Below are 20,128 nucleotides of genomic sequence, written 5' to 3' on the forward strand. Positions count from 1 at the left end.
AACTTAAGTTTGAACATGAGTCTGGCACGAGACCTTGCCATCTCTTGCTGCACACGGATTCCTTCGCAACAGTGATGTAGCTGTGGGAATGCCTGGAATCCAAGGGTCCACTTCCTTCTTAAATCCGATACAGACGGGGTATTAGCAGGACTCAACTTGAACTTGTTCACCCATCTCATATGGTCGATGCCAAGCACTGGGTGAGCGGCTTTGTTTTGCTTACCATGCTGGTTGACTCCTGACTCGCTGTAAGAACGACGTCGAAGCGGTAAGGTTGCCGGTGGTCAGAAAGGCATCGGCCTACGATCGCCGTCGGTTAGAACGTTGGGGGGCGAGGCTGGAAGTTCAGCTAATGCTTGTAAGAAACTCTTCGTCGAAATTTTTATTAACTGAGGAGGAACGTTCTTATTAATTAGACCTTCTGCCTCTTGTTGGTCATTACACCATTTGCGATTTACGCCTTGTCTCTTCGGTCTTCTTATGGCCCAATACACGAGCATCGGTTCGATACCTTCCTAACCCGGGCCTATGTCATGTCGGTTGTTACAGTAACGACCCTTGTTCACTGCAGGGCGATGCTTGAAGATGCTGATGTATGTCAACAATTACATTTTTCCCAGACTAGTAAGTTACTTACTGATGGCTGCGGTCTGTAGGTGGACTTGCCCTTCACCGAGGAGTGTCCGCGAAGTTCCATTACCAAGATATTCGTCAACGTAAGTCTCGTGGATCTTCTGATTTACATGGTGGTTGAACGTATCATTTAGCTTCGTCAACGCACCAAACGCTCTTTCATCACGTTTGTTGTCGGGGCCAGCGCTTACATGAATCTGGCGTGCTTCTCCATCTGTTTGATTGGCTGGACGGACATGCTCTGGCAGCTCTATCGCACTGTGACTATTGCAATCGTCATCATCTCCACCTCCGCAAGCATATTCCATGCCTTGTTCATGCTGGCATTTCCAAACCACTATGTCAGGTTTGTACCCCGGTGGACTGTCTTCTCCATCTGGGATATCAGACCACTTGTTGATCAATTCTGGGCACGCGAAGATCAGAAACAAATCGACAAGGCGACAAAGAGCTTGAGATGGGAATTCCACGATTGGATTTTTGATCGCAGTGAAGGGTATCATTGGAAGGGAGGGAAGAAAGGCCATGATAGCCTCAAGAAGATAGCCCTCAACAATCTCCGTGCGTCACTGTAACGATAGTGTTTCAAGGGCATTGCCTGTGTAGCAAAGTTTCCAAATACTCATCAGACACCTGTACTATGCGCCTTCCTTGCAGTATCTTCTCTTTTTTTTAACAATAAAACCAACTCGTACCAGTAACATTGTAGAAACGTTCTTAGACCATCGCAATCATCGTTTGGCACTGGCGTACGTAAAATAGGACAAAGTGGATCGACTATAGGTCAGAACACTGCTTCCCTTCATCTTCATCGTCAATCGCCTCATTCAATCACCTCATCCACTTCCATCGCCTCTTCCGCTCGTTTCTTCCTCCTCTCATAGGCCTTGATCTTTCTTGCTAGGTCCCTATTTGGTACGCAGTCAGATAGCCTGAACGAGGCTCTGCATCCAGAAGCAGGGCATTTCTTCGCGTCGCATTCGTTTCTAAACATCTCTTTAATGGCAGCTTTGGAAAAGGAATGCTTGCAGATGTTCCTGGCAAGACATTCAGTATCTTAGCATAGTAAAGAAGGAAAGACGAACGATGTATAAGGCTCTTCAATAAGACGAAGAGTTATAGGGCACTTGTAGTCTTGTGTCACGCCTCCAACTTCAATATCGACGTCATCGTCACTTTCATCTCCATTTTCTGCGCAAATAACTCAGTTGAATACGACATCGAGGAAACAAAATAATAACCTTTGTCTATCAGTTCTGTCATTGGTGGCATAGGTTCATTGGGATGGTCTACTTCCTGTTACAATATGACGTCTCGGGATACACTCTCAAGTGAAGGCTACTTACATAGACAGCTTGCTTGAAAGCCTTGTACTGTTCATTTTTAGCGTATTTCTGACGCGTAGTCTTCGCAGAATACTCCTGAGAACGCTTCAAAACGCCAGCATGATAACGAGGTACAGCATCGCACTGCAGAGGGGGATGAGAGACCTTTTTTTAACGATAGGCACCTGAAAGACACACAATAGTCTCCTTCTTAGATAGCTTCTCATGTATTTCATCTAGGACGCTCGAATGGAATCGCATTTCTGCCTCGATATCAATGAATCCCTTCACCAACAACTCAATTTCCTCAAGGTTCTAACAATTTGCTTACTCAGATTCGATAGAGATGCAGGCGAGGGCAAGGCCCGCACCTTGTCTGCCACCTCCTTTCCTCCGTGGTCAAGAACAGCTACCGCAACATCGTCGATGGCGCCACAATGTTCTTGAATCTTCGCTGTCATGAGCATCCAATCCCTCGAGAGCCCATTCAGCTTCTGGAGATCCCCCTCCCCGAGCGGTTGGTCGGCAAAGTTCTCCACATCGATAGGGTCCTCGTCGTCTGTGTCCGGCTGCCGGGCCTCCCGTGGCGTTGTATGCTGTTCGCCGTTGACTTGAGGTCTCTTTTCTTTCTTATCTGTTTTGCTCTTGGTCCTGCGACGAGGTTGTTCATCCTCATCATCCATGTCCACGTCCTCCCTGGATGGCGTCTGTGTAGCGCCTTCCTCGATGTCAGATGACTCTTGAGCTCTGGCGGATCGGCGACGCGATGACATGGTGGTCGGTAGAAAGGGGAAAGCGCGATATGTCACAAACGCGTCCATCCTGTCACGATCACGTCTTAGTCAGCTTATTACACCAATCAACTATTTGGCTGCTTCTTCATCCGTTTGCCAAGCCACAAACTGCAATCTAAGGTTAAAATAATTGATACATATATACAAAAAGTGAGTGAGAATTATATACATGTTAATCTACAGTACTAATTGAGTGGGGCAGTTGATGATAAGCCAATGTCCTGGTCGACCTACAAGTACAAATGTGAATCCCCCCAATATTCCACTATGAAGGCCTCTCTCCTTGTATCTCCTTCATTTTATGTACCATGATATCATGCGACTCCTGCACATATTTTTCCGACTCACTTCGCTTGAACTCGATTTGCTTCCCCTTCACATGCATATCTGGCTCACGCATGGCAAACGGATTCACGTCGGCCTTCGTGTCAAGGTTGGCCAAGCTGTGATTGACAAAACGATGGGTCGTCTCGTCAGATCGTACCGCGTATATAACATCCAACATTTTGGCGTCAGACGGGAGACGCCAGTAGTCGATTGCGATTTGCGGAGCTGGCATGTCGGACCACTCCGGAATACGCCCTGCTTCCATCTCCTGGATACAGCGAGTACTATACCAGTTGAATAGCAATGTAGCCGGCCAGTGTCTATGAGGCAAGTGACTCACTAGGTTACAACAGCCTCCTCCTCTAGGTGACCAACGAAACGATGGCATGTTTTCGGGGAAACCATATATGCGAAGACTAAAGGTTTGTAAGTCACAAGTTGATACGTCGTAGTTATTATGCTTACAAAATAGGTTGTAGAAAACTCCCTGCGCGCCAAGAATCATGGCACGGAAAAAGAGAGACGGGTGACGGAGCGTCATAAATGTCCTGCAGTATAGTGAGATACCGAGCAGAAAGGCGAGAACGATGATACTCCACTCACATGAGGTGCATCCGTTCATTCTCAGCTTCTTCCAGACAGGTGTGGATCCTATAGAGAGCATTACGGTTAGAGGGAGACAACTCCAATGATGAATACAACACCGACCAGCCACTATCTCGTCTCATTAGGCGGAGACTCTGAAGATGCCTCAACGTTGCTGCTACCATCCCTGGCACACCGGCAATAGATTCCAGAAACAGGATACGCTATGTTGGAAGTGTTATCAGAGTGAAGGGAGATCATCACGATTGTGAGAAGGACTTACGTTCAACCATCCCTGCTCGTCTAATAAGTATCCCTCTTTCCTTAGCTGTTGGAGTGTCATTTTGGCATCTGGTGGGATGGGTTTGTGCCTATAGCCCGAAATAAAGTCGTAGCCCCATCTGCAAAGGTCGACATTAAGGAGGGAGGAGTGTCAGCGACTAACACGCACGTACCGAGCGAACTTGACGAGACCGTATGCAAGCTTATCTGAGACGGTCTTGGCCTCACGATGTAAGACCTGATGCTATTATTCAGCGACCACGAGCAAACTACAAGGAAAGATCAACGCACCTCGACGGCTTTTATTTCTTCAGGAGTATACACAGGGTGGAACAGCACCCAGTCGCCTTGCATGGTCGGCACGGTGCTGACCGCGTCGACACGAGTGAGAGGGGACGACGAGGTGGCAATGCCTCGACGGTCACGGTCCTCTAAACACGACGGTCAAAGAAAGGACAAAGCAAATCTTGGGTTACGATGACTCACGAATATGATGTGGCACCAAGTTGACCTCTGCATGGTTACTTTGTACCACTGTAGCGGGATGTGTGGCGCTGGACGCGATGGCACGAACACGCAGCGCGCCAATCGCGACCTGGCGCACGGGCAGTCGAGTGATAGAGGTTCTCAACATAGCAATAATTTTGAACGGGCATTATCATTTCTTCTCCACTTTTATAAGCGTCCTGAATACAATTCTCTTACATTCAGACTTCCGATTCCTCCCGAGCCCGAGTTCCGGTTTTGGGAGCCAATAGGAAGGCATAGTGGTGTGGCTGTAATAGGAATTTTGCGGAACTGGGTCAATTACTATTATTGAGTACCACCCTTGTATCGGATAGATACATCACAGGCAGACGGTTGTTGCAGAGGCCCAATTGGAGGAACTAACCGAACATTGAACACTGTACATTTGAGAATAATAGCGCTCGCTATTGGTTCGCACAGTCCATTTTTTTGCGCAAAGCAGTTTCAAGACAAGGCATATTCATGATCCGGTTTGAGCTTCTGCGTATTCTGAAACAACAATCGGCAGTACCTACTAGAATTTCTTTCAACCCGCGTACAGTGGAAATGACCTCACTTAACGTTTGATTCGCTGATTGGGTGCTATTTTTTCACTCAGACAGGCATTCGGATTACTCATTTCTAGGCCACACCAAGCTTCGTATTGGCCGCTCCAGGTTCGTGTCTCGAATGATTGTCGACTTTGATGCAAGTTCTCGCACACACCGGAGCTTTATACTTTCTTTTCTGTGCTTCAAGACTCACGCAACATGATTGGTTCCCCAGTTCATTGGCCAATCCGAGGCGAGATACGGGCCGCTGAGGGTGCCCACTCTTGATGCGGAAAATTCCGACTTTCACTGCGCCCTAGCAGGAGTTAGCAGGCGAAGAAATTCTCAAATGACAGAGTCTCACTATGTAATTAATTCTTCGGTCAAATTCCTCAATCGATGAGTAATATAAGTATGTATTGTTCGTTATCCTTCGATCACCAGCAGCTGCTCCGCGGGTTAGGAATGAGATGGAATGATAGAAACTGATGGGGTCATATCAAAGCTGTCCTAGTCTTTGGTGGCAATCGTCTGGTGTGGAAACGTCAGTCACCTGCCCGTTTGTGGTTGCTCTGAGGCTTGCCTGAGTATTGATATCCAACAATTGGCGTCGTTATCTCCAACTCTACTCGCCTCGAGTTGCCGCTCCGATTACTATGCTTCTTTCCAATTTTCCCCTTGCTTTTGAGGCGGTGGTCGCCAGCAACAAGCACCAAGTTCCCAAGGAGGTACCCAGGAGTCGATATATCAGATCGACTTGAGAGTTGCTTGCATGCGTGCTTGAGTCGTATTCGCAAGTACATAATCGCTGTTACAGAAAATTCCACCGAGGACGTTCTGATTTAGAAATACAATCTTGATATTAGATCTACAGGGAAGGATAGAAGACTCCGGCCATGAAGAAATAGGGTTCCTGTCGGGTCGGACGTGGAGAATTTCGATGGACCTTGGACGAGTTGTGGATTTTTAATAGCTTGCCGATATTCTCACTTGGCCGAGCTGGCGGTGAACAACTACCTGAATCGACTCTGTCATTGGCCTGACCAGCTATCGATTAAAACAAGGATCTTCTCGAGCCCTTGCGTCCGGCCAATCAACGCGCATGTCATTCCCGGTCCGATCGATGAGACGAAAAAGCTACCACCCACACGGCGTATACAGACCTTGAGAGAGTTCGAGAGTTCGATTGAATTTGGATCTGCCCAAGAGCTGCGCTTTGTTGTCGTAGATTCGAGGCAGATTCGTCTGCGAGTTTCGTTTGATTGGAGGTGCAATGCTCAAGAATGTTCAGCACTGAACAAGGCAATTCTCTGCCAGGGGACCGGAATCGGGGTTTTGTTGATCGCCCGGTATGCAAATATACGGAATGTGGCGTTGCATCGATTAAAGCGAGATCTCCCCATAATGTGGGAATACGGCTAGAAGGAATATCAGAAAGCTGATTCGCGGTTGCGATCTGGACGTTATGTGGACCGTACCGACAGCAATCTGAATCTAGCAATGACAATATTCGCGCCACTGATCGAGAAAACATCGAACAGACAAATGCGGGGAATGCGTTTTCTGAGGAGGGTCCCGGCGGCTCGAAGGCCCTGAATTAACGTCGAGACGCTTCTTAATTAAAAGCGAGTCGGACGAAAGGGGGATACGAGGTTAGCGGGAGGTGCGGGTTACGCTGCTGGGGCAACGATAGAAGTCGACCTTCGGATAATTGACGGGTCAAGAGGACGGTTGGCAAGCAGAGAACTTGGGATTTACGGAATCCGAGTGGTTCTTGAGAGATTCTGGGTGAACCCTCTATCTCATAAGATCTCTGAGCGCCAGACCACACGCTGCAGGAGGAAGAAAGGACATAGACATAGCTAACCCTCGGTGACGACTGAAGAATAAGAGGCTCGGCCGACCGAACGATGAGTACGTGTACATATGTCGTCCGAGCACACCTTTACCGAGGAAAGCTCGTCTAAGCGTGAATTCGTAGATTATGCAGGCGCTTTTCGTGCGCTCCTTTTTCTCGATACATCAGTCTGAGGATTGACGAAGCCGATGTCCTTGCTACAAACGTCGACTGGTTGGTACTTGCGATCGATCAAAAAAATGCGCTCAAGGTGAGGATATGCCTCATGAGTGGTGTCATGTTGTCCGACACGGTCCCGACCTACGACACCTGCCTTCGTTCCTCGAAGGTCGATAAGAGTAATCGAAATTTCTCGGATTCTCGGAAACCGAGCGTTCATCACGCGTTTCTGAATTTCATCTGCGTTCATTTTCAGCTTCCGTGGGATGAAAGAAGAAAATGGGGATTGACTTATTTGGCAAACGGCGCCCCGATAGGAATTCGGGGTTAGGCAGCTTCCGCGAGAGTCTTGAATTTGAAGAGAAAACCTCCCCTCTACCGCGAGGTTAACCTTGCAAAATGTTTGGGGTGGAGGTAGGGAGCATTAGAACGGATATCATCTCTTCAGGAGCAGCGGGGAGCGCTTCCGTGCTGCGCCCAAATGAACATGAGGAAGCGGGCAATGGAGTCACAAGACATACAGCATGTTGTTTGTGTGGTGCTAGTATCTCTACCCTCGATTGCCCGATCCTTAATTCGTGAGCCGGATACATGCGATATGTACGGTAGGGACAGTTGTTGGATTTCTTTGACAGTACACCGTGCGGTTAGGAGGTGAACCAAGTTCTTGTCAGCTGTCAAAAGACAAGGTGGCTCGTTGTGGCTCTTCCGTTCACGGGACTATAATCCGAGCGGCGTCAAGCTTTCTGGAACGGAGCGCCAGGAGACTAAATGTTCTTCCCTGCTAAGCACTTATCTGACCAGTAGAAATTGACCTGTCCGAGCAAATCAAAATATGGAATTTTGGGAGTACTTGAATTTCAATGATCGAGTTTCCTGAATTGATGTTGTCAGCCTGAGTGGAGCCTAACCCTGAGAACAATAAAGTTTACTTCACCGCAAGAAAATTTGACTTGAAATCAACAATAGTAGAACATTATTTCGCATTTCCCTTCCACACACCTATCCGAGTCGACAAGTTTGCATTGATGCATGACGCATCCAACCGATCTAAATTTATGTATTTAATTATGTGAGCCAGGGTGGTATGGAGCCAACTTTAGGAAAGGCCTTCTACGTCGGAATATAGCTGATAGGCTATCCATCGATTAGGATGAACGTGATGAATTGACTTAGTGCTATGTAGTTACTCACGCGCCCACGACCATGTTCCTGGTGACTTCGGCAGCGAGTGAATACCAATAGAACGAACAAACGCCGCGAAAAGAACAGAGTCGAAGCTTCCGAAGACTCGGTAGTAATGTTGCACTGATTTGTTTTGGTGCTACGATCGTGAGTCGAGTTTGCCTTGCTCGTCAGGCAAACTCGGGCGATCGCAGAACTGTCAGGCACCTGGACCTGGTCCTCGCCTCGAGGTTTCATGTCCTCTCTGTCAGATGAGGGCAGACCCTTGATGGAAGCGCTAGCGCCTCATTGTTTGCGTTCGGCAGATGGAGAGAGTCCGGATTCTGAGGGTCTGGATAAAGGATATTAAGTCTGCTTGGAAACGACCATCAAGAACGTACATACGAAGGGGAGACGGTGGGACTTGGGAGCGTGGGGGCCCGAATAGCAAGGCTAACACTGGAAGATGTAGAAAATGATGGAGACATCGAACTCGGAGGCAGGGAGAGTTTAGAAGCGCAAGACGCCTACATTGGTAAGACGCCACTGCAGTTGAACGCATAAGCGAGAGCCACATAATGTAGCTGTATCACTGAGAATCAGCAGACATGGGATAGACCGAGATCGAAGAGACAGTTGTGAATCTTCGATGGGTCGCGTAAGGGCATTACTAGGACTTGAATACATGCAAGAAATGGAAAACAGGCGAAGACGCTGCGTCCCGGAGATGAATTCGCTAGGGATGTCATCGGCAATGGAAACGGGAAGAGCAGCAATGGTGATATGTTATAGAATACGACCTCGTGTAAAAGGTATGTTCCCTCGGAATCGGAGACAATGTAAATGGCCTGGGAGGGGTATCCAGCGATAAGACGCGTGGCCGGAACCAAAGACGCTTAGGCCGTCGACAGTCGGAGAAAAGTGGAGAACGAGCAGCAGAGAGCAACGTTGTATTCTAGATATTGTACGATATACGCGCAGCGACAGGCAAGAAATAAAATAGAGTACAAGAGGACCCTGCTCTCATCAAGGCTGGGCAGGGAGGACAAGGTCATGGTCGCCGGAAGAGAAACATGGGGGATACTATAAAAGGCAATCGGGAATCGCGTCCCAATCCATCAGGGATTCGGACTTGTTCTTTTCTTCGACGACGTCCTGTCAGAAGGCAGTGACGGTATCGCTATCGAACTCTTTTCTCCTCCTTTTCCTCGTTATAAGGGCCCAGTACTACCCAGAAATGTGCTAATTCTGTTGTACTACCTTTCACTGCCAGCCCATGCAAACAGTTCTCGCACCTCTTCCTCTCACAATGGATTCTGCTGACCACGATTTCTCTCCGGCACAATGGACTCCCCATCGCTTTACCCCTTCGCCGTCCTTTGATCCAACTCCAGATATCGAGTACCCTTCACCAGTCGCTTCAGTGGCACCATCGTTCCAGCAGCCAGCACCACCACCGGAGTCGACGTCGACGGCGGCGCCTGCAGACGACTTCAACCAGGTCCAGTCATCTATTGGCCCAGATCGTGTGCTGACGCGGCGCCAAAAGGCTGCTCTCGAGGGCAGGCGCTCCTCGTTTCCTGCTGCCCCACGCTCTCCAGTGCGTATGTCTTCTCGGGGTTATCAATTATTTGTCTAATTTTTATTTATTAATAGCAAACTATCCGCTCTCATACGCCACCAGCCTCGCCTCACCGCGAGCGCCTGTCGATGAATGTCTCTGCCCTGCAGATGCCCCATCCGTATCCACTGACCCCAGACTCTTCCTCTACTTCCTACTCAGCCCCTTACACCTTCCCTCAATCCCAGAACTCTCATTCCCAGTCCCCGTCTGACCCTCGTTCTGCCTCTCCAGCCTTGAGCACTACCTCTTCTTCGGCTTCAGCTTCGTCCAATCATCCCCAGTTTGCACAGTTCCAACATACTCCAGGCCTTTCTGGTAAAACACAAAAACAGCGCAAGCAGCGTCTCTTTAATGTCGATCGCAAAGCCATCTGTCAATATCATCGGCAGCATCCGGATGCTCGTCAGGAAGATATTGCTTCGCGCTACGGGGTTGAGCGCAGCACCATCTCCAAGATCCTCAAACACAGAGTTAAATGGCTTAGCGTCCCCTCTGATGAGGAACTCCGAATCTCAAAGCACCGGTATGTACGTTCCTCCCATCTGGTAACATAACTTACCCACACCATCCCGCCTCAGACCTTCGAAGTTCCCTATTATCGAGGAAAAGATGGTCCTTTGGTTGTCTGACTCAGAGACCACCAAAACCTCGCTCTCTGACATGCGTTTACGCGAAAAAGCCCGTCAGATTGCACGGGACATTGGCATGTCTGAAGATAGATTCAAAGCTTCCTCAGGCTGGGTCGAAAACTTCAAGCATCGACACGGCATACGCGGAGGAATCTGGACTGGTGACGGGCTTAATACGCGCGCCGCTAGGGCACTCGGAATGTCCTCGCCGGATACCTTGCTCACTCCGCAGGAAGCTGAGGAGGCCATTCGAGGGTATGAAGCCAGAGACCGAGAAATCGAACGAAAGCGAGCCGCTGGGCTGAGGCCTGCGAGTTGGCCGCAAGAACAGCCAACACATCATCCTTCGTATAATCATTATGATTCTTCGCAATATGAAGCCTCGTCGTCAGTACCCCCTACGACAGAACAGTCGTCGATAACACAATCCTCGCTCCAGCCAAGGTATGATTCCACAACAAATACTGTGGTGCCATACGATGGTGGCTCGTCTGTGCGATCGCCAGCGTATCAAACTCCAAGCTCTTACCCCGCTCCCGCTCCCACTTCGCCTACGGCCTATCCTCGCCCCCCTTCGCCCAGCTCTTCATACCCTCCGGCACCCCCTCCTGACTCCTACCCCGTTATGGAAGCCTATGTTCCTGTACCTAATATTCCCGACAACTCTGTGCCTACGTTGGCGGAGGTAGAAGAACACATGAACAAGGTGCTCCTCTTTTTCGATACTTCGGCGGGCATGGGGGTCATTAGCCATGAGGATCGAGAAAACCTCAACCAAGTGAAGCGTGCCCTGTTCCAAGCAGCGAGCGGCGTGCCCTACGTGAGGGAGTAGCTTACTGAAATAACTTTACGCTGGGGTTCTCATATAGAGACGATGTCCGTATTTCCTTTTTTCCTCCCTCTTTCTCTGGCTCGATAACAGTCTCATTGCAAATGGTCTCCTTTCTCGTATGCATGCATCACCATCATTCTTCATCCGCATCCATCAAGACATCCTTGTATACAGTTCACTTCACTGTACATGTAACCAACCCCATTTGTTGTTGTTAGGTACCAACCAGCAGTTAAAGACCATCCACATCCTGAAAATACGTATACCACCTGTATGTACAGTTTGCGCATTAAAACAATATCTGCGCCTGTCCTGCACACTTATGCATGGCGGGTAATGTTGCATTCGCCGAGAAATAAATATGTTATTATCGCTTTACATAAATTTGTACCAATTTCTTCTCTTTCTGAAGATCTGCCCTCATAGCAACTGCATCCGTTCCCCTTATATGAGCTGCACAAAGTGACAATTACCATAGCGCCGCAAAGACCTTGCCCTGGTAAATAAACATTATCCAGCTAGTCCTAAATAGTTCATCTGTTAGCCGTGAACCAGAGAGGAGAAACAACGTTCGGCATTCGATGCGAACTTCTTACTTAAGTTGACTTGGGATTTGTAGTGGCTTCACTTCCATACACTCCGCTCTTGGATCTCAACCTGCCCCTGGCCTTTCATCGAACCGGCTTGCGTTGGATATTAGAGAATGGTTACAACGATAAGTGGCTCACCACAGGTTATAACCAAGGTGACTCTTCAAGTTAGACCATGTCCTCAATCGTTCGGGTTCAGTTCGCGAAATACTTGTCTACGAATCCAGCACGATGTCAACTGACCAAGGACTTGGGTCATCTAGGTATTTTTTTCCCAGAGAACAGGGATCCCCCGTCGGAGAAGGCCTGTAAAGAAACGCTAAGAACAAGGATAGGTAAAACCTCGCTCGGATGGGGTAAAGACGCACCATTGTATGCATGCCGACGTTTCATATGTAAAGGAGAACGAAGTAACGAAAATTTGAATGGAGAAGAGATGATTTTGTTAAAGATGATGTACCACTCTCAGAATAAAAAGAATATCTAAAAGGAGGAATATGGATGAGCTTGAAATTTGATCAGGAGCGACAAGGTTGTACTTACCTTACCCTTACACATGCCGGATCCAAAGACGATATAAGAGATCCTAGATTTCGAGGGTAAGAGCTAGCCTATTAAGTTTCTAAGACGGTGTAGTACTCCGGAACATCTCCAGCTCAAGCCTCGAGACGTCAGTGACACTGGCAGTACGGGGTTGCTTGATTATTGATATACTGGAATGTGGCACAAGGCACCGAACTTCTAAGGGAGCCTGAGTAGAGCACATGTACAGCAAATAACAGATAAAACTCGCCTGTCATGGCGCAAGAACGGATTAGCTAAAAGAAAGGGGAAAATTGTAAATAAAAAACACACGCCTATTACGTTTAGTAGGTTGGTGGGGACCTAGGCGCAGTCCGCTGCCCAACCTGGGGCCGCAAGATGTGATGTGGGAATCATTGATCTAATAAAAACCGTGTTTGATTGGGAAACTAATTAGAATACTTGTTAACGGTTAACTTTGCTGATAATTCCAAAGAACTTATCGCGGAATTATGTAAGGAAGTCCTGGAAGGCGAGCCTTTCTAATGCTTTTCTGTGGAAAACGGCCATCCCATCTTGAGTCTACTTGAGAAAAATGATCAGGCAAATTAGGGACCCGGCACGGTGACAGGCAGGTGGCAATGCACACTGAACACACGTTGGCGTGGTATGAGCGGGGCAACCATTGAACTAAGTTCCGGGGTACATCGATAAACTAGTCATATCCTCATGGATATATGGCTTTGATATAGCAAGCCCGCCGCATGCATATGCACAACTGCCGTAAGGAGATGTGATGGGAATGATAAAGGACGATATAGAAACGCAGATGATTGAAAGTAGTAGAATGTCGGGGGAAAAAAGATGGAGACACTTGGCGTATGCCTATACCATAGACTGTTAGATGGAAGAAACAAGCCATGCAAACTGGGATAAGTATAGGTATCTGGCGGACAATAGTGCTACAGATGCACCATTATCCTTAGATCCGTTGTAGAAATTTGGTCTCGGTGGTAGGCCACATACAGGACGAATAAAAGAGCAGTAGAAACCAGATGAAGGGGCATCAGCCGACCAAGTAAACGACGAAGAAGGCTCGTTTGAGCCAGTCTAACCACAGCCTGACGACAATGGGTCGATCAAGCCTTAGGCCATAGAAGCGGATAGCTTGATCAACAACTGTCACGGACGTTGTGGACTCTTTCGAGCCTCGATTACAACTTGAAGTGACAAGTGCCGGTTATGAAGCTACGCGTGCATTAGGAAGACGGAGAACCGAAAATTTCCAGGACTAACATTGAACAGATAATATTTCCAGAACGAAAAATACCGTTTTCAGCCTGTGAGGATGGCCACCACATGCAGGGGAAAAGGACATGGCTCGACATTTGACCCTATTCGGGCCGACTTTGCCGATCTGTTTGGATGGTGATTTCCTCTTTTGACTTTATAATATAAAGTTTCGACCATCATGCCGACCGCCTGGTTCGAGATATTGTGGACTCCATACAAAGTACTGAGTCCGTATCGACCAGAACCCATTCAATCCCTTGCTCTCAGGAAATTATCAGGCGCTGAATGTTGAAACGCGGCTGCCGAGATCAATCCGACTTAGGGCCCTTTCCTGCTCTTTATGACCCGTTCTCTTACACCTGGCCTTCTTCTAAGCTCTATCTACCGCTGTGCGGGTAACGACTCCGGTGAGAAAGTGGCCACAGAATCACATCGCTCTGCCCTCGGGTATACTGCATTCCCCTGCCCGGTTCATATGTTCGTCAGCAGTGAAACCTTACGATTGGCGACGTCTGACTACCGATACCAGCAGAAGGATATGCTATTCTGACCGGTTATTTTACTCCCGGACAGGCTCTGGACTTCGCTGCTAAAAGAAAAACTCACGACATGTTTCATTGTCTTCATTGAAAGTCTACGGAAGGGCAAAACGACCATCCTTCAAAGCCTCCTTCGCTGCGCCACTTTGCTTTCTAACTCACACCGTGACCACAGGAACGTTTACTTACTCTGCTGTATGTGTCTATGTTCCTTGATTACATATATGAGCTCCTTAGACGTCACCTAGTTTCCAACACACACATGTGAATGAAAACTACTGGTTGCGATAGTACACCAGCACGTGGGGTCCATCTGTGTACGAATTTCGAAACGAGGTATGATGTACACCGCACACATATTTTTCTCCGGTGGCAAGAAAAGGAGATGCATTTTTACCGGCGATATCTGCGTTTACTATTGTCTCCTTGCAAAGGATGTTATTCGAGTCCCTAAAGACCGGTGGATAAGATTCCTCCGATGGTATTACAATTAAATAAGTAGCATACATGTTATCTCATGTTATAGCAAGGGCATAGCAGGAGGGCATGCGCCGGCTCTAAATGTGTATAGGAACTTCGAAGGGAACTTCCGTCACGTGATCGCGTATCTGACTCGTCTCGACCGTGATTCGACATGACTCAAGGTCAGCCTATGTAAGTTCTATACATTTCAATTGATTGGGCACAAAGTTGCCAATAATGCCTTCCGTTCTCTCTACCCAACGAGCTTATACAGGAAATTGGCCTGGTGGTATGTTTGTATGTCTCTGTTATCTTCCATCTCATGTTACTCAACCTTCCGCAGGCTGAAACGTCGACCTCAAATATCTTCGTGCCGTATGCCAGCGCGCTTGCATATCCCTTGACCCCGTCCTGGTCCTCACATTGACCGTCAATTTAAACCTGGCTGAATTCAAGTACCATCGCATTATTTTCCCCGTGCCATTGATCGACGACCTAGCTACCCTCCGTACACCTATTGCACTATATGTTCGGCATCTCTCAGTAATTGTATCTACTCGGCATTCTCCGTTGGTTCCGAAATACGATCGCAAGCTCACACATAATCACTCTGCCCTTGGGCACCTAAAGAACGATTTACGACCAGCTTTGACGTCCTTGATTAATATCGTGTCTGCGACAGTTGGGTATAGTGTTCCTCTTGTGATTTTTCCCCCACACTTGCTGTCTTCTGGCCATAGATTTGACACGCAGGGTATTCGGACGGTACCGTCTTGGGTTATTGATGAGATCTTCCAAGGGTTGAAATGCCTTTCCCCTACTCGAGGACGTCCATATCTCAGCCAGACCTTAATCTCCCATTTCTATCCTCGGTCAAACATTTGAATGGACCACGGGCATTTGATTGGGGTGGGTCAGGTCACTGCTACCGTACATTAGAGAAAGGCTTGTCCCTTGCAATCACAGCCTGCCCTGCCCTGTCACACTTGAAACTGGACGGGGATTCCATATCCGTAAATCACCTTCCTTACATTTCGCGTACCATCTCTCAGAACGGCTACCGTCTCTGTCAGCTGTTTCGTTATGTATCCCCTGACAAGCCTCCTCTCCTCACCAATCTCGACATTCGTGAATGAAACGTCTCCCATTCCGTCTGGCTGTATCCCAACCTTCGCTCCTTACAAACATTGATCATCCGTGATCGCTGCGACGTTTCCCCACACTTCTGGAATGGTCTTGTCCAAGAACACATCCAGATTCCGGACCTTACCTTGGTCATTGGTACCGATCCAGCGCCGCTTCATTTTCTCCGCTCCAATAAGGAGCTGGTGAAGTTAGTTTTATGGACAGGTCTCAAGGACTTGACGGGGGACTATGAACAAGTAGAACGCATGGGGATGGCATCCTTCAAAGACATGTTACCTCTTCTTTCTGGTGCACTGGAGGAGCTCCATATTAAGCCTAGGTTGCGGGGAAAATGGGTATATGGGAACCCTGCCACTGACTCGATCGCGCAATGCAAGAAACTGAAGGTCTTGGGAATACATGTATCTGATCGTGATTCTGTGGTCAGGGCTTATTGTTCGCTTCTTTCATATTAACAACAATGCTCACCTGTTACCAGTAGACATCTTTACTAGACTTTGTTAAAGTGCTGCCCGCTTTGCGCACGCTGTATTTGTACGGGGCTCCAACTCATGAACGGCCGCACACCCTATGTATCATCGATACAGACGCCTTGGAGAAGCTTCGCATACGAGACGCCAGAGTCGAGGATGTGATGAGCTATCTTGAGGTGATTCTTCCGGACGGGGTGGTATACAAACCAGAATTGATGATTGATGGGGACAAGCCATCCTGGTTCTTCAAGCGTTTCCAACCAGCCTAATGAATCGTCCTGAATTTGTAGAGAACAATCCTTCAAAGAAACCCAAGTGTTTCATGCTTTCGATATATGATACTTATTTTTACCAATGTCTTCTATGTCCTTGTGCTTCCCATCAGTCCACCCCGTTCAGGGTACGGGTTTCATCGTATCCTCGCGAGCATCGCGTTTCGCAGTTGAATTTGAGGGCCCTAATAACAGCAGAAGATTGCATATCTCCAACCCATCGCCACTCCGTGCACCTGATCCCCGCCGTCTGCATTGGCATCAGGCTGAAAATTCAAACAGCTTATAAGAAATATTTCGCGCGGTCCATTGAATCTAAAAATGGGCTGTAATCTTGTATCCCCATCATTAACCATTTACGTATTGAGACACGTCCAATTCAGTTGAAAACTCGGGTCTGAGCAGAGAAGTTGAGAAGGGTTATGAAATGGAGTTCTCGCATAGATTTATAGAACAACACCAGCAACGCAAGCTTCAGTTATAGCATCTACTAGAAGTTGATTAATGACATGGTATGAGTCTGTAAGCTATCTGCGCTTTTGGGTTCATTCAACGGGCCCAGACGTGGTCAAGGGCTGACTGGATATCGATAAGGCTGAGCTCCAACTCCAGATAGCGAAGCCCCTTCACATCATCCCCGAGTTCGTCGGCCATAAAGGCCAAGCGGATGGAGTCAAGCGGATGGACTGCAAGATGAACAATGAACACCTGAAAGCATTTTGTCTAGCACTATGTAGCGAGTGATCAGATCATCGCAAAATTTCTATCAATGAAATCCACATACAGAAGGAATCGATGCAATTGTCGCGCGTCCGTTGCGGCCTACGGCGGAGCTGGAAATGTATGATTAATCGTAGCGAATCAACGCGGGCTTAGGATACCAAGGACTTGATCTCCGCAATGTTGTATTCGAAACATCAAGACTCGGAAACAACTGTACTTATATGAATCTTGATAAACTCAAATTGCTCACGAATACCGCGGAGTTGGACCTCCTTCTTGATAACGTCTAAAATGAACAGATCACCAGGAGCAGCCAATAACGATCCATTGACCCACATGTATCTATAGCTCTTGACCCTTTCTCCAAGCGCATAGAAGCTACCTATGATCTCGAGGGAAAAGCCTGTCATCTCCTTCGTACCCGACGAGACGACAGCAAATCCAGGTATCAACCGACGATTCTAGACACCGTTGTTTGGAGTATATGAGGTGAAGATAGCAAGATCGGTGGCAAGAAAGCGGAAGCGAGACCTGGAGCTGTTAGTTAACATCAGACACAACGCACTGAAAGAAAAAAAGATCAAGGCGGACCACCATATAATGCCAGCAATATGGTGGATCATGACTTCTTCAAACCAGATCTAAGTGAAGATTAGCAAATAACTTCCTTTCTAAGAACGAGGAAATTTATCGTACGCTTCGGGACCGGCATTTTTCATGATGGTCAACTTGCCAGCGGAGGCGGCTGACACCATTTGCTGTTCTATCGACTTGTTGATTTTTGCAGAGAGATTCTATATTACGAAGTGTTAGGAAATACTGTGACGAAAAGTGGGAGCTAACGCACCTTGTGCAATGCAGCCTGCTTGACAAGGACAGCTTTCTTGGGAGCGATATAGCGTTTTCCTTTCTTTGTGGCTGCCGCTGCCTTTGACGCCTGGCGAGCTGATGGACCGGATTTGGCCTGTAGCCCCTTCGTCCTTCCCTGTGCCATGGCAGTAAAAAGTTGAGAATGACAAGTCACACGTTACATCCACGTGGCGTTGTGATCCCGCCGTTCACCGAGTCCGACTTGGCAACCACAATCTCTGCGTTATATCACTTCCAGGTGGGCATGTTTTCGTCCCGCATGCTATGCCTGCAGCGAGCAGCCCGTCTGCAGGGAATTGTTAGTATTTTTATTGCTGTATCTCTTCAATATTTGCTGATACAGTGTCGAACAGCGAACATACCACAGTATTACTCCGCTGCCTAACAAGGTCGTCGTCGCCTCTGGTCTTCCAGGTTACAGTGCGGTGTCGGGTCATGTAGCTACGGTCTTTGGATGCACTGGATTTTTGGGAAGATATCTCGTGTCCAAGCTTGGTACGCATACCTCATCATTCCGGTTGATGCATAATTGCACAATTATTACAGGAAAACTCGGCACCCAGGTGGTTGTTCCATACCGTGATGAGGACGAAAAGAGGCGTCTGAAACCCATGGGTGATCTAGGACAAATTGTGCCTATGGTTCGCAGCACGGCCCATTCGTCCTTTCGGTTTCTTCTAACGCTTCCGTCGTCCACAGGAATGGGATATCCGTAATGAGTCCCAAATAGCCGAGTGTGTAAGGCATTCGACCGTTGTATACAATCTTGTTGGACGTGACTATGAAACCAAGTGGGCCGCTCGCGTATCCCTCTGACGAAACTTTTTTTTTAATTTGGGAACGTTCACAGAAACTTTGACTTCTCGTCGGTCCACATCGAGGGCGCTGAACGGATCGCAAAGCTCGCAGCGGAGTCTGGTGTTCCACGCTTCGTCCATGTCTCGCATCTTAACGCCTCGGCTTCTTCACCGTCCAAATTGTACCAGGCCAAGGCAGAAGGAGAACAACGTGTGAAAGCGGCATTCAAGGATGTTACTATTGTTAGGCCTTCGGCCATGTATGGATACGAAGATAAGCTATTGAATAATATCGCTAGTACGTCTCGCGTTTATCCGTGCACCATTGCCCATGTGCTGACCCAGCTATTACTAGTCTGGCCCATCTGGTGGAAGTTGAACAATGCCGAAACCCAAGTCAGGCCGGTGCACGTACGTTGATCCAGCTTGCTATGGACATTTGGTCTCACGAGGACTGTTCTCAAGGTCATCGATGTTGCACAAGCTCTCGCTACCCTTATGACAGTACCCCATTCACCTGGAACTCTCAACCTTCCCGGTCCATCCACGCTCACATACGATTATCTGCTGGATCTCGTGTCTTCTGTAACGCTTCAGCCACCGTCTAAAGCTCCCACAATTCCCAAAGCAGTGGCGACCCTTTTGGCCAGAGTTGCTTCGCAGTCAGTGTGGTGGCCAACACTCAGTCCGGATGAAGTGGTAAGAAGGTACATTAATGACGCTGAATTGCCGGGTAATTGGGATCTTGTCGGTATTACTCCGTCAGAGATTGAGCATCATGCCATCACATACCTAAGGCGGTATCGCTCTGCAGATAACTTCACGCGGCCGATTCTCTTTCCTCCTAGGCCAGATGTAAGTGTTTACCTTGTGCCATTCCGCCGTTACTTTTTGCTTACGTTGTTCGGAAGACTGTCCAGGAGAACTGAGTGGTTATGTTTACCCACCATTTAGAAGAAATAAATAAATCTTGTCCTCTGAATATCCTTTCCGCTTTGATGTAAAGAGTGATGCTTTCTACGTTGGAATACTTTCATAAATGTGTGTATACCGATGGAGTGGTGGGGGGAAGAATACGTTACAGACAGAAAACGGTGTAATTACGAGGCGTAAGTCGTTAATGTGTGCAATCCTGAGTGATAAATACAATCTATCCCTCAATGTCATCTGA

General features: G+C 48.0%; 7 protein-coding genes across 7 annotated transcripts; 4 read left to right on the forward strand and 3 right to left on the reverse strand.

The window, feature by feature from the left end:
* Positions 1–26: 26 nt before the first annotated feature.
* Positions 27–1,283, forward strand: BT62DRAFT_350458 (uncharacterized protein). Its single transcript, XM_043180593.1, has 5 exons — positions 27–200; positions 254–358; positions 417–593; positions 657–716; positions 818–1,283. Exons 1-5 carry the CDS (start codon positions 180–182, stop codon positions 1,031–1,033), a joined length of 579 nt encoding a protein of 192 aa, XP_043036599.1. The 5' UTR covers positions 27–179; the 3' UTR covers positions 1,034–1,283.
* BT62DRAFT_1035462 (uncharacterized protein) lies at positions 1,284–2,779 on the reverse strand (the record flags this gene model as incomplete). Its single annotated transcript, XM_043178382.1, has 6 exons — positions 1,284–1,670; positions 1,719–1,824; positions 1,875–1,929; positions 1,980–2,102; positions 2,157–2,273; positions 2,330–2,779. The coding sequence occupies 6 exons, from the start codon at positions 2,777–2,779 to the stop codon at positions 1,457–1,459; spliced, it is 1,065 nt and encodes a 354-aa protein (XP_043036600.1). The 3' UTR covers positions 1,284–1,456.
* Positions 2,780–2,853: 74 nt separating this feature from the next.
* BT62DRAFT_935430 (alternative oxidase) lies at positions 2,854–4,580 on the reverse strand (the record flags this gene model as incomplete). Its single annotated transcript, XM_043186942.1, has 9 exons — positions 2,854–3,363; positions 3,420–3,495; positions 3,545–3,627; positions 3,683–3,730; positions 3,788–3,888; positions 3,948–4,065; positions 4,120–4,184; positions 4,238–4,377; positions 4,433–4,580. The coding sequence occupies 9 exons, from the start codon at positions 4,578–4,580 to the stop codon at positions 3,018–3,020; spliced, it is 1,125 nt and encodes a 374-aa protein (XP_043036601.1). The 3' UTR covers positions 2,854–3,017.
* Positions 4,581–9,293: 4,713 nt separating this feature from the next.
* On the forward strand, positions 9,294–11,659 carry BT62DRAFT_954037 (CenpB-DNA-bind-domain-containing protein). Its single transcript, XM_043188288.1, has 3 exons — positions 9,294–9,785; positions 9,842–10,332; positions 10,388–11,659. Exons 1-3 carry the CDS (start codon positions 9,462–9,464, stop codon positions 11,268–11,270), a joined length of 1,698 nt encoding a protein of 565 aa, XP_043036602.1. The 5' UTR covers positions 9,294–9,461; the 3' UTR covers positions 11,271–11,659.
* Positions 11,660–15,940: 4,281 nt separating this feature from the next.
* Positions 15,941–16,753, forward strand: BT62DRAFT_350982 (uncharacterized protein). The gene is made up of 2 exons (XM_043180594.1): positions 15,941–16,244; positions 16,304–16,753. Exons 1-2 carry the CDS (start codon positions 16,068–16,070, stop codon positions 16,562–16,564), a joined length of 438 nt encoding a protein of 145 aa, XP_043036603.1. The 5' UTR covers positions 15,941–16,067; the 3' UTR covers positions 16,565–16,753.
* A 1,024-nt stretch (positions 16,754–17,777) lies between these two features.
* BT62DRAFT_351207 (uncharacterized protein) lies at positions 17,778–18,376 on the reverse strand. The gene is made up of 3 exons (XM_043180595.1): positions 18,138–18,376; positions 17,987–18,084; positions 17,778–17,931 (listed from the first exon to the last, which is right to left on the reverse strand). Exons 1-3 carry the CDS (start codon positions 18,282–18,284, stop codon positions 17,910–17,912), a joined length of 267 nt encoding a protein of 88 aa, XP_043036604.1. The 5' UTR covers positions 18,285–18,376; the 3' UTR covers positions 17,778–17,909.
* Positions 18,181–20,110, forward strand: BT62DRAFT_935438 (NAD(P)-binding protein). Its single transcript, XM_043186943.1, has 8 exons — positions 18,181–18,458; positions 18,514–18,655; positions 18,707–18,801; positions 18,860–18,951; positions 19,011–19,255; positions 19,313–19,368; positions 19,423–19,812; positions 19,869–20,110. The coding sequence occupies exons 1-8, from the start codon at positions 18,303–18,305 to the stop codon at positions 19,884–19,886; spliced, it is 1,194 nt and encodes a 397-aa protein (XP_043036605.1). The 5' UTR covers positions 18,181–18,302; the 3' UTR covers positions 19,887–20,110.
* The last annotated feature ends 18 nt before the right edge of the window (positions 20,111–20,128 follow it).

The sequence above is a fragment of the Guyanagaster necrorhizus genome (genome assembly GCF_019112545.1).
Source record: "Guyanagaster necrorhizus MCA 3950 unplaced genomic scaffold BT62scaffold_25, whole genome shotgun sequence".
NCBI lineage: Eukaryota > Fungi > Basidiomycota > Agaricomycetes > Agaricales > Physalacriaceae > Guyanagaster > Guyanagaster necrorhizus.